General features: G+C 39.0%; 1 protein-coding gene across 1 annotated transcript in view; it reads left to right on the forward strand.

Annotated features, from left to right (window-relative positions):
- PTPRD (protein tyrosine phosphatase receptor type D) overlaps positions 1-11806 on the forward strand; it is a 335371-nt gene extending 323565 nt beyond the window's left edge. The window contains exons 26-32 of the mRNA XM_054727642.1: positions 472-757; positions 1185-1363; positions 1945-2071; positions 3229-3354; positions 5732-5886; positions 9565-9700; positions 11570-11806. Coding sequence (XP_054583617.1) covers positions 472-757; positions 1185-1363; positions 1945-2071; positions 3229-3354; positions 5732-5886; positions 9565-9700; positions 11570-11638 — 1078 coding nt within the window. The 3' untranslated portion in view covers positions 11639-11806. The remainder of the gene's footprint in view (positions 1-471; positions 758-1184; positions 1364-1944; positions 2072-3228; positions 3355-5731; positions 5887-9564; positions 9701-11569) is intronic.
- Positions 11807-12926: the final 1120 nt, after the last annotated feature.

A 12926-nucleotide genomic window follows, 5' to 3' on the forward strand; every position in this document is an offset into this window, starting at 1 on the left:
TTTAAAATATGAAATATTTCAAGTTGAGTGATTTACTAGTTCTTTTTTTGTCTATTGAACTAAAATAGCCTGAGATGATTTGCAAAAATATATATAGCCTAGTTAGATATTGACCATTTAAAAATATTTTCTAGTATAAACAGCCTAAATGTTAGTGGGGTGTATTTTTTTTCATAACAGTTTCAAAATAATGTCTAGTTTGTATTATGTGATCATTGAGCATAGTAATTATGGATTTAATATTTTTACATGTTGAAACCAAACTAATTTCACTTGGTACATGGCTCCCTACCCACTGGTTATGGTGACTTGATAATACTTGACTTTAGAGTGCTCCAAAATCATCACGACAGCCATTTGAGTAGAGTTAATGGGTTGAAAACCTAGTTCACAAGAATAATGAAGATGCTTGTATTACATGTTAATTTCCTAAAAGATTTATTTAAACCTTTCCCTTTGTTTTTCTTGTAGTGCGGGAGTTGGCCGGACTGGTTGTTTCATTGTAATAGATGCCATGTTAGAAAGAATAAAGCATGAAAAAACTGTAGATATTTATGGCCATGTAACTTTAATGAGAGCCCAGAGGAATTACATGGTGCAAACAGAAGACCAGTACATCTTTATCCACGATGCGCTGCTGGAAGCAGTGACTTGTGGAAATACCGAAGTGCCAGCGAGAAACCTGTATGCCTACATTCAGAAGCTGACACAAATAGAGACAGGAGAGAATGTGACAGGAATGGAGCTTGAATTTAAGGTATGACATCGGGGGTGATGTGGTAATTCAGGAGCAAGTCATTCCCGGATCGTCTTTGAGGACTGGCTTTCCTTCCTGACCCTTTCAGATGTGTCAAGTGACAAGATTCACTTGACTTTCCCCTCCCTCAGGTGTCTGACTATAAAACGCTTTCTTCCTCTTTTCCTCTTCTATTCCATGCTATCTAATATCTTAAGCTCTTTTGTACCTAGATCATACCCATAGAATATAATATTTAAAAATTCAATAGGCTATATGAAGACCATTAGGTAGACGTGAAAGGCAGTGCAGTTTGAGGCGTCATTTACTTTAAAGTAAACCAAAGCTTTATATCTAAAGAGAAAATCTCAGCTATGTTGCATTCAAACCACAGGCTAAAATTATCTTTGTCAGATTTTTTCCTTTTTTTTTTTTTCCTATTCAACAGCGTCTAGCCAGCTCTAAAGCTCACACCTCAAGATTCATCAGTGCCAATCTTCCATGTAATAAATTCAAAAATCGCCTTGTTAATATTATGCCATATGAATCCACAAGGGTATGCCTGCAGCCTATCCGAGGAGTAGAAGGATCTGATTACATCAATGCCAGTTTTATTGATGGATACAGGTATATATTCTTGTTCCCCTGACAATCCGAAGCCTTGATATTTGCATGTGCCCTAGTTTCATAGCCAGAATGAATTTTATCTCAAGTCAAAGCATTTTCTTTTTGCGTAGGTCAGCAGTCAATCCCGTGGTATTTGTTTTCTATTATTTTGGATAGAAGTAAGAAGCAGCTGTCATGAAGTTGTTAATCTGGCCTCCTGCACGCTTCCTTCAGAAGGAGTTAATAAAAAAGCTGTTTTGTACCATATTTCATAAATTTAATAGATTGTGTAAAAGTCACGTCTTCAAATTGATGCCCCACAACTGTTTCCTAAACGATTTGTATGCACATGACATTGAGCTATTAGTGTTGCGCTAAAATTTAAATAATAATGATAGACATGCATCATAATATTAACAAAGCCGTTTCTTTTGCTAAGCCCCCAAAATGTAATAAATGTTCTTATTTGATGACACAATCTTAATGGACATTTACTGCAATTCAGTTTTATTACTGGGTTGGATGTTTACATAGCAAATGTGAACCTTTGTGTGTTCTCCGATTTTTTTTTTAACATGCTGTTTTCATTCTCTGTAATTCAGACAACAGAAGGCCTACATCGCTACCCAGGGACCCTTGGCGGAGACCACTGAAGACTTCTGGCGGATGCTCTGGGAACACAACTCCACCATCGTGGTGATGCTCACCAAGCTGCGTGAGATGGGCAGAGTGAGTGTCTCCTCACGAGACATTTCCTTCATGGAGAAGTGAGGGTTTCATGTCAAGAACGCGAGTGCCCAGGCCACTGCTTTGACATTCAGGGCACTCCTAAAACATTGGGCCACTCATTACTCTGGGTCGGTTTTTAACTGACAAAGCCACATCCAGTGCTTTCATTTGTGTTTTGAAGAAAGATCTAGTTTTCTTTTTTCAGTGAAACACAATCAAAGAAACAAATAAGCAAGCAGATGCCCCTTAACTTACGCCCCGACTCTCAGCACAGCCTGATTTCCTTTCGCTCTGGACAAGCTGAGTTTCCTGAGCAAAGTGGCCATCACATCTCTGTAGGAAGCAATTTGACTTTCATCCCTGAGGCAAATTCTTACTTGCTCACCATTTACCCCCATTGAATAAAGTGTTGGAAATTTACATCGTTTTTCTAAAAAATTATTATTTTTAAAAAATTATTTTAAAATTATTATTCTGAAAATACTCAGAAAACAGTATTAGAGATACATCAAGACTTACCCCTTAAATTCAACAGATGCAAGTAAGCATTTTGCTATCTCTCTTTTCTTCGTAGAAATGTGTCTAAAACCCAGCTTTTTTAGGGCCCAAAGAGAGAGAAAAAGAACTAGGAAAATGACTTGATTATTCTACATGGTCATTAAGTCATTAAAACTGCCTGAGCTGACTAGGGTGATTGGACCCCAATCAATTCAGAGGTTTTTTTTTGTCCGTTCATACTTGATGGTTCTCTTCATCCCAAACCACAGTGGTCCAGGTCTGCTAAAGCGATGCAATGTGTGATTGACAGGACCAGCATTATGCCCAAGGACTGATATAATTATTTGGATAACTTGTAGGTATGAAGATGCTTACTCTTATTGAAGTATTCAATTTGACGGATGTAGATTACCAGCAATTATATTCCAAGTACTGTGCTTGATGCTATGGGCAAGGATTGAAACTATAGGATTTCCCTATCCTCAGGAAACTTATGGGTTCAAAGAAAAAAAAAATGAGTCACATGCAACTAGAATGGGCTTGAATTTTAATTAATTAGAGAAAGAAATATATAGATAACTAGATGCTATAGGTATATAGATGATAGACAAAGTTTATTTACATGTTGTATAGTTTACATGAATCGTCTCTCCTTTCAGGAGAAATGTCACCAATACTGGCCAGCAGAACGATCTGCAAGATACCAGTACTTTGTTGTAGATCCCATGGCTGAGTACAACATGCCACAATATATCCTAAGAGAATTCAAGGTCACAGATGCCAGGGTAAGTTGGCACAGTCTTATGCTCTCAACCATTAGCTGTAAAGTAGTCTAAAGCCGCGGTCGCCAACCTTTCAGACCTCACGGACCAACAGTGGTTCGCTGACCACCAGTTGGCGACCCCTGGTCTCAAGTGCTTCTCTGGGAGAAACATTGGCCAGTGGCCATATTCCCTAGCGAAAAGAGGTCACCCATCCTAGAGGACTTATTATTATTATTATTATTATTAATGTAAGAGTAACTTTCTTCTGTCTGGCAAGTGTTCTCACAAACCCGGCTTGGCTTCCTTTCAAATGTAACATCTGGCAGCTCAGCTCTGAGACTGCATTTGGTGAGTGTGTGTGCTGGGAAGCGTTTACTGATTGGTTGGCTGCGCTGATATTCACCTTCTCAGCACATTCTCTTTGGAACTTCCCTGACTTCTTCATTACTCGAGGCTGTAAATATGTTGTTGTTTTGCAAAGCCCTATAGGTCATGTGGGCTTGGAGGTTAATTTGGTATGATTTTAAAACCGCAGAGCAAATGGCTTTTTTTTAGAGGAATCTGACAAGCTCTGCACATTCTAATTTGATTGCTGGCGTGGTTTATTCCTCGGTGTGCTAATGTGTCTGTCCGTGAGAGCTGTGCACCCACGACCCTTGCTGGCTAATTTTCATTCTGCATTTCTTGTCTAGATTGCTGAGTCCAAAGTTCAGCTCTGATGTAAGATGTTCGGTGCAGAAACTTTCATATCCTTGCCTTTAGCCACTCTTCAACCGTGATTACAAATGCATCTTGGGGGAGAGGGGGTCAGTCCAAAGCCTGCTTTGTATTTGGAGCTGTCACAGTGGGTGGGTCCAGTAAAACTCCAGTGTAAAGCTATTTACGTGATCCATTGTTGTTGTTTTTTTCTGGAAAGCTGCTTTCTCAACCAGTACTCATGTTTAGAGATTGTCCGCTAATCCCCAAAGCTGGGGACCTGGCGGTTGACCTAAAGTGAAAGAGAAATCAGTTAGCAGGCTGGTTGGCCCAGGTGACAGACCTGTTAATGCTGGGAAATCTGAAGTCTTACTAGTAACGACTCTGAAAGTGACTGGACACAAGGCAGCTAAGTTCCTAGGTGTCGTTTTTGAGCTGCCCAAGTAAGCATGCCTTGGTGACCCTCCCCACTGTTTAAAAATTGATACTAATAATAATGGCCTTTCAGAATTCGGAGCAAGATACGTGAATGAAAATGTTACTTGCGTTCTAAGCAAACTCAGCAACCATTTCTAATGATAAAGAGTTGTACCCAGGCTCTAGAAATGCCAGAGATACGTTCTTCGCCGCTCCTCTCCTGCCCAAATTAAATCTAATCACAATACTCAAAAGAAACAGTGAAGCAGAAACTTGGGCATGCCTTAGTTCGCTTTCTAAAGGCTTCCTGTGATTGAATAATCTTCCTAGCTGCCAACACGTTTGCTGTCTGTGCTCCTAGTGTGTCTCTAACCTCAGCTTCCCAGTTTAGAAAGCAAGTTGGCACTTAAGGATAGAGTGTTGTTACACAGGTAGCCTGTGCAAGTGGAGCCAGGTGGTCTCTCCTCTGAAGAGGAAGGGTTTGTGCTGAAGACCTCTTCTTGCTGTTGAAAGCAACTGTGGTCAGAAAGAACATTCAGAGGACGACAGGTCTGCATTGTCTCGCCTCTGGCTTTTGAAACCTTTTCCAGAAACAGATTCTGGGGAGAAAGGTGATGGGGCACAATTGTTATTCCGGATTCTGTAAACAGAAGCCCCTTCGGCTTGTGTTGTGCTTCCAAAAATACTGTAAAATTCCGGAAGGAATCCGCAATGCCTTACTATCTTCTTTTCAAACCATTTATACTTCATGAGTCAAAGCAGTTTTACCTGCTAATCACTGTAGAAAAGAAAGTCTTCTTTTCATCGCCTGTTTCTTCTCCGTGTTCGGATTTGTCTGAGTTAAACCGCCCCCTATGCGCCTTAATTCCCGTGGTCAGCCAGGAAGAGTCCTTCTGGAGAAGAGGGCACTCTGTTCGCGATGACATGCCTGGATGCTCCTTTCAATATTAGGAAGTGATTGGATTCACAAGTTTTAGAAAGAGTATATAGGTTCCACCTGGTTTTTAGAGGCAAACTTTGGGTCTCAAAACATGTACTGATATAGGAACTAGATGACTCTATTCTCTGAGGTGGGAATTGTGAGAGCAAAATATTTGCCATGTAAATATGTGAATGGAGACAGTGTTCCTAGCAGATAAGACATGAGTGTAAGCTCCTAGTTAAATATGCTCCTATCTCCCCCCCCCCCCCCCCTTTTTTTCTTTCTGGAAAAACCATCATGTTTGCTGCTGTGTCTGTGCGTGGCCGAACCCTCCCGGCGTCCTCTGTGGCTTTCTCCCTGAAGGATGGTCAGTCCCGAACAGTGAGACAGTTCCAGTTCACTGACTGGCCAGAGCAAGGCGTGCCAAAGTCTGGAGAAGGATTTATTGACTTCATCGGCCAAGTTCACAAAACGAAAGAGCAGTTTGGCCAAGATGGACCCATTTCAGTCCATTGCAGGTGAGCTAAGAATCAGGAATGGTGAGTTTCCACTTGTGATTAATGTGGTGGCAACTTTGAAAATATGTATTGTCTATTTATTATCAGGACAAGCTTCTGATAATAAATCTGCATAATAGACATTTTATTCTCAAAAAAAGAAATGCATTGTAAAACCTAAAGCAAGTACTCAATTCTCTTTCTTTCCACAAAAGGAAAATAGCCAGAGGAAGATTTTTATCCCCAAATTTTACCTCTTGTAACAAAGAACTACACTGTGTTTCTCTGGCCTATTTTAACAGGAATTACTGGTACATCCCCTTGTGAAAGTTTGTTCAGTTAGTCGTTTCTTACTTTTTTGCAGTCATAGCATTACACTGATAACTGTCTTTCAGTGTCTTACTCCTGTGTTTGTCTTTTTGGGAAACTGTAAATAGTTATCAAGCCTTAATGACAATACTAATTTTTGCCAGTCAGTAAGTGATTAGAACGGTACCTCAGTTAAAATTGTAATTTGTTTGAAAATTGTGGCTATATCAGAAAATGAAGCACCTTCAAGTTAATTATTTTCAATAGTTTCCACAGGATTTTATAAATCAGGTATTAAAGTTAATAGATATAAAAAGTAAATGGTTCAGAGAGGACACTCACCATAAATGTAGTGCTTTTTGGAAGTTTCTGTGCAAAAATCTTTCAACAAAGGGAATTCACCTATTTATTTTAGGATTCTAGCAACTTTTGAAGTCTCAGTTTTTAATTTCTTTATGGTCAAACTCTTGAGTTTATTAAATTGATTTTGCTTCAAAAAAGAATGGCAAAAACAAACTACATTTCTTAGTGACATGGAAGACAGGGTCTCAAAATAGAACTGTTCTAGTGGGGCTTCAAATGTCAGAGTCCTGGTTCCCCTCTGTCGGCTGTCGGTCTATGGCACTACGGACGTTTCTCTGAACCTCAGTTTTCTCAGGAGCTGAGAGATCCTTCCTAGCAGACTGTGTGTCCCAGTCATTGCGTAGTGGATGAGGATTAGGCCTTATTTATACACATTTGCTTTGTGTTGAGTTATCCAAAACCCTTTTGCTTTAGACCAGTGGTTGGCAAACTGTGGCTCGCGAGCCACATGCGGCTCTTTGGCCCCTTGAGTGTGGCTCTTCCACAAAATACCATGGCCTGGGCGAGTCTATTTTGAAGAAGTGGCATTAGAAGAAGTTTCAGTTTAAAAAATTTGGCTCTCAAAAGAAATTTCAATGGTTGTACTGTTGATATTTGGCTCTGTTGACTAATGAGTTTGCCGACCACTGCTCTAGACAATCAAAGAGCATGTAGGAAATAGCACATGGGCTTAAGGGTTCAGACAAAGTGGATATATTGGAGTTAAATTACCTGGATATTCCCTTAATTTTCTATATAATGTCCAAATTCTCCTTCAAACTTGTCCAATATAAAGACAAGAATACATTTAATAAGCAATATTAATTTTAGGCATTCCATAAGTATGTAAAGATATATGTGTGTGTGACTTCCCATTGCTTCTGTCATCACAAAGTACTTCAAACACACCTATAGTATAAATTTTATGACATGTTATTCTTATACCATATATATCTTAAAGGCTTTCCATTATTTTCTGTTAAAATGCCACTTATTTTATTTACTAGAGGTGCACGGATTTGTGCACCGGTGGGGGTCCCTCAGCCTGGCCTGTGGGGGTCGGGCCAAAATCGGCTCTCCGACATCCCCCAAGGGGTCCTGGATTGCGAGAGGACGCAGGCCAGGCGGAGGGACCCCACTGGTGCACAAATCTGTACACTGGGCCTCTAGTATCATATAAGATCTTTGGTTAATCTCCCACCCTCCCCCCTGAGATTCATCAGTCTGTTCCATGCCTGTGCATTGAGAGTCTGCCCCCTGGTGGTCAGTGCACGTAATAGCTACTGGTCGAACAGTCTGATGGTCACTGAGGCTTTTATATATATAGATTCCTTATTAAAGTAATATAATACAGCCAATAATTAAGAAGGTATAAGGCCAGTACCTGTTATTTTCCTGAAAGTGTCTGGTAGAAAGCCAAAAAACCTATTTTTGTCACATTTGAGCAATTAAATCAAGGTAAGATAGACTCTCGAGTACCTAAAGACCATTCAACAAAAAGATCATAAATCATAGTCTCTGAGGATTGAGATTTTCAAGGTTGAAAGGGACCTTCAAGGTCATCTACTCCATTTTAACAGAGAGCCTTGCCTGCTCCAGGACATGCTCAGCCACTTTGTAAAGACTATCCATGGATTTTAAAGGCTCAGTTAGCATTTGTTAGGACTCTTTAGAAATCCCAGTTTATAAAGGGACACACTATTTATATGCCTGTCAGCTACATACTCAAGTAAATGAATCCATCCATTTTCTACAGCCTGTACCCAAGCGTTACATGGGCCATTTAATTAGGATCCAAAAATGTAGGAATTTTGCAAATTATTCACTCTTCTCCTCATTACCTGAACCTCCAGATGCTTTTCTACTTCTTAAGAGCACAAAAGCTATGAATTCATTTTCTTCTCTTGCTGCACTGAAGATCCTGAAATTACATTAAAACAATAATGAAAACAGAGAGAAACTCAAAACCTTGTTAATGTGGTGAAAAGGATCCTGGTGTTTAAAATGGTATATTAATTGTATAAAGAAATAGCTCTTAACTAGTTTTTTTTTTTTTCATTTCATTTAGATTAGAGACCCCTCTTAGAATCTTCTTAGTTATGTTTCATTAAACAGAAAATATATATATATATAATTTTCACAACCCTTATGTATAAGGTATTCATGGACCCATCCTGAAAATTGAATTAGGATTCTGTATAAAAAAAACTCTGGTAAAGAATCTCTCTCCCCATGTCGAAAATATCTGAGTTTGAATAGTCTATATGCCTTCCTATTTATATGTTTAGGTGATGGGACATCCTGAACGAATTTTTAAGTGGCTACAAGAAGTAAAACACTAGAAAACTTGAACATGCTCAGTTTACCTCACCTTATCTGAATTACTTCATATTTTAAAAATATGAAGCAGGCAAGGTCTACAATTTCAGGATCTGCATGAAGAGTACAAATCTATAATTATTTACCTTTCCTTTTATTCATTTACTAGAGGCCCGGTGCACGAATTTGTGCACAGGTGGGGTCCCTCAACCTGGCCAGTGATTGAGGCCAATCAGAGGGGCTGGCCTGCCAGGGCGAGGGACCGCGGGAGGTTGGCCCCAGCAGCAAGCTAACCAATAGCTGATTTCACAAGGAATTGGGCTCCCTCCCCCCTCCTGTCTGGACTCAGGTGAACCAGATTCAGGGCTGCAAGGTCTGGGGCAGTGTGTGTCATAGCTACTGGCCAGTCATATGGTCGTTCGGTCATAATGGTTGCTTAGGCTTTTATATATATAGATTTTAAAATGTTTCCTTGATCTTTCCAAAAAGGCATATGATCCCAATTGGAAAGTCATTTTGTTTTAGAAGACTGAATCCTAATTATTCCACACTCATTCTCTTGTTACCACGACACATTATCCCAAGGGTAATCATTGGGTGATTCTAACACATTTTCCTGATTGTGGCTGTGGGAGACATGATGCATTTTGAAAGCTAGTCCACTTACAAGTAAATGTAGCCATGGCTTTGAGCATCTCATCAGGAATGTTGCCTTTGTTTCTGTGACAGTGCGGGCGTTGGAAGAACTGGAGTCTTCATAACGCTAAGCATTGTTCTGGAGAGAATGAGATATGAAGGAGTTGTAGATATCTTCCAGACGGTCAAAATGTTGAGAACACAACGACCAGCCATGGTACAGACAGAGGTAAGAAAAATCTTCATGAGCCAAATAAGAGATTTTGTTTCCCAGGACCTTCTAGAGTCCAGAGACCATCAACATCAGAGGCAAGCTATAGGAAAATATTGTAGGAAAAGCATCAAATTGTTTAATATTGTGAACCTCATTCATCCCTTGGTTAAATGGGAGTGACAGTGACAGTGTCTTGGAGTTGTTTTGGGAGTTAGGTGAGAATATATGGTAGATTGAACCATATTAAGTTGTCACTATTTAACAATATTTGGCCTCTAAAAGTGGAAAGTTTGCATAGTTTGTTATATACATATTAAACTAATACATTATACATATGTATATGTAAGTATTTATAAAAATTACAATGCCTGATTTATAATAGACCCTCAGCCCATTTTATACTCCATACTCTTTCTGTATGCCTAGGTGTTAAAAATCAGCTGCTCTATAGTTAATTTCTTAATAATGGTCATTTTAAATATTTAGAACCTGGACAAGACCTAGAGAAATTAACCCCCCATTTTCTAGCCCAATAATGAATGTGGAAATTCTCATATTACTCAGAAAAATATGAGTTCATGATTTGGCGTGTCTGGCCCAATGACTAATCATTTCTAAGGATAATAATGAGTGATAGATACATTGTGTTTGTTTTTTCAAAAGGCCAACAAGTTCTGTAGGTTATACGTGTTCCTGAATTTGTCATTCACAATATCTTGCAGACTTTGATTTTAAAATAGTGCAAGCATTTGGCTTGCAATACTCAAAACGTTATGTCAGCGTGACAAACTTAATAGGTGTTGGGGGTGACAGAGGGAAGTTAGATGTTTAAAAAGCCTTAACATTTAGCCAAGCAACTTACTGTGACAAGATAGGAAAGCAAACTCCATTTATTTTGCATTACCATTTTTATTGTAGAAAAATGCACATTTAAGCAAAATAGAAACTATCTACTTTCAGGCCCATTGGCTACTGAAAATAAGTTTCTTTTATGAGGAAAATCCTACTTTTTCTCATCCTTTCTCATCTGTAAATTATAATTTTTCCATCTCTCCAGTAGTGCCCCAACATATTCCTAAATGACTGTTGTTCTCCCCTGTCTGAAAAAGGACATGTTTCACACTGTTATTTTAGGGTAGGCCTTTAAGGCAGCAGTCATATTGAATTAGGCCCATGGCACAGGGATTTTTTTATGTGGACAGCCAGTCTTGTGTTGCCATTTTCAAGAGTTGAAAATCTTCAAGTCCAGCGTCCTGAGTAAATTAATGGCTTTGTGTGCCTAATGTTCCTCAACAGATACCTTTTGGCTGCCTCCCTCATACCTATAAGAACATCAGAAATAATGTTGGGTAATTCTTATTGTAGGTAGCAAGTTCTGTCTAATAAGACTTTTTTTAATTTAAATTCTATTGGCAATAGCCCAGAGGTACGTGAATCTAAATGTTCCTTGGGACAGTGTGTGTCTTCATCAGCATCTCTAAATATGCACACTGAGAATGAATGAGTTCAGTTATCACAAATAAGCAGGTAATTGTAAAAGAGGACTGGAAAGTATAAGGAGCTCACATGTTCCATAGGTGGTGATTTGATACGACTTGGAGAATGGTTCACACTGGTCTGGAAGATAATGTTCATTGGAGCTGTCACTACTTGGAATTGGGAGACTGTTTTAGTCCAGTTGATCGGTGGAGTTAATGAACACCCCATGTGGCTGATCGCTCTTTGCTCACTAAAATCGATTGATCATTGGATTGAATTGATTGACGAAAGTAGTGATTTTGTCCCCATTAAGATGTAACTGTTTTCTAACACCGATTTTAATTTTTCTGATGCGCTGTGCTCATGGCCCCTTCTCCTCTTTCTCGCCATGCCTTCCCCCTGCAGGACCAGTACCAGTTCTGCTATCGAGCCTCACTCGAGTACCTGGGCAGCTTTGATCACTATGCAACGTAGAAACCCCTGACCCATTTTGGATTTTTACAGCGGGCCCTTCAATACCCATGGAGTCTCTTCTGAGCCATACAGGGCACTTGAGAAGTCCTTCTTAACTTCTAGGTAACAACCCCTTAGTGGGACTATTACACACAAAATAAACTAAAAATAAAAACTCTTCCAGGCGGACCAAGAATTCCCAGTTTAATAATCTAATCTGAAAATAATAACAGAATCCTGACTGATGAGGGATCTGGAGGATTTTATTTACAGATACCTCAAGGATTCAGAATAAAGGGAAGAAGAAATCTCAACAAAGAACCAGCATCTTGTTCAGGATCGCTCGCTAGGTACAAGGCGGAGTGCCGCGTGGATGTCTGCTGGTGTGGCTTCTCATGGTAAAACGAACTGCTTCGACATGACCCCTTCCCACCATATTGCTCATACTAACATTTTAGGGAGAAAAGGGGGGAATGTTTAAAAAGAAAGTCTTTGATTTAGTTTTTTAGTATTGTAAGATACTGCTGACCTGTGCTTCATTTTTAACTGTGTAAACTTTTTTTTAACAAAATGTATCTATCATTCTATAAAGTAAATTTTAAAAAGGTTACATAACTCTTCATTTTTTTATTTCCAAATTGTAGGGTGTTTTTTTTTTAAGCTGTACAACTGTTATCTGTCATATCTTGCTGTAGAAATATCACATAATATGAAATTTTGCACATTTTTGTGCAATACTCTTAATCTACAGTATTGGTGTCATCAGATATTACTTTCACACTTCTGTCTGTTTGGTAAGAAAGTACCCATTCTTTTCAAATAATCAGAGTTTTGTTTTTAGAATCAACAGGGAGGCGCAAAGTATAAAGTTGCTGCTAACATATATACATATATATCCGTATTTTATAGGGGTGTCTATGTATATATAGACAGTGTGTTCACACAAAATAATAGAGATAGCTATCATTCAGTTCTTCCATGGTTTAGTATTTTTTAAGATAGAAAAGCTATTGTAAACATCTTTTTTTTCAATTTGTTATTAATTTTATGACATTGGTATTTCTTAATATCACAAAATTTTAAAAAGGGCAATGAGGAATGCACATCAGTGATTATCAAACCTCACCCCCTAATTTCCTACCCAATCTCCCCCCACCCACCTAACCATATTCACAAGTACCATTTTGTTAGCCAGGCTTCCAACAAAGTTCGATATTTCTAACAACTCTAGTGCAATAAAAACATATTAAATATCTCGGAGGTGTGCATGGGGGAAAGGTCAGTGCATATCCCTTTAGGAGGGGAGAAT

This window comes from Eptesicus fuscus, chromosome 15, assembly GCF_027574615.1.
Source record: "Eptesicus fuscus isolate TK198812 chromosome 15, DD_ASM_mEF_20220401, whole genome shotgun sequence".
Lineage (NCBI taxonomy): Eukaryota > Metazoa > Chordata > Mammalia > Chiroptera > Vespertilionidae > Eptesicus > Eptesicus fuscus.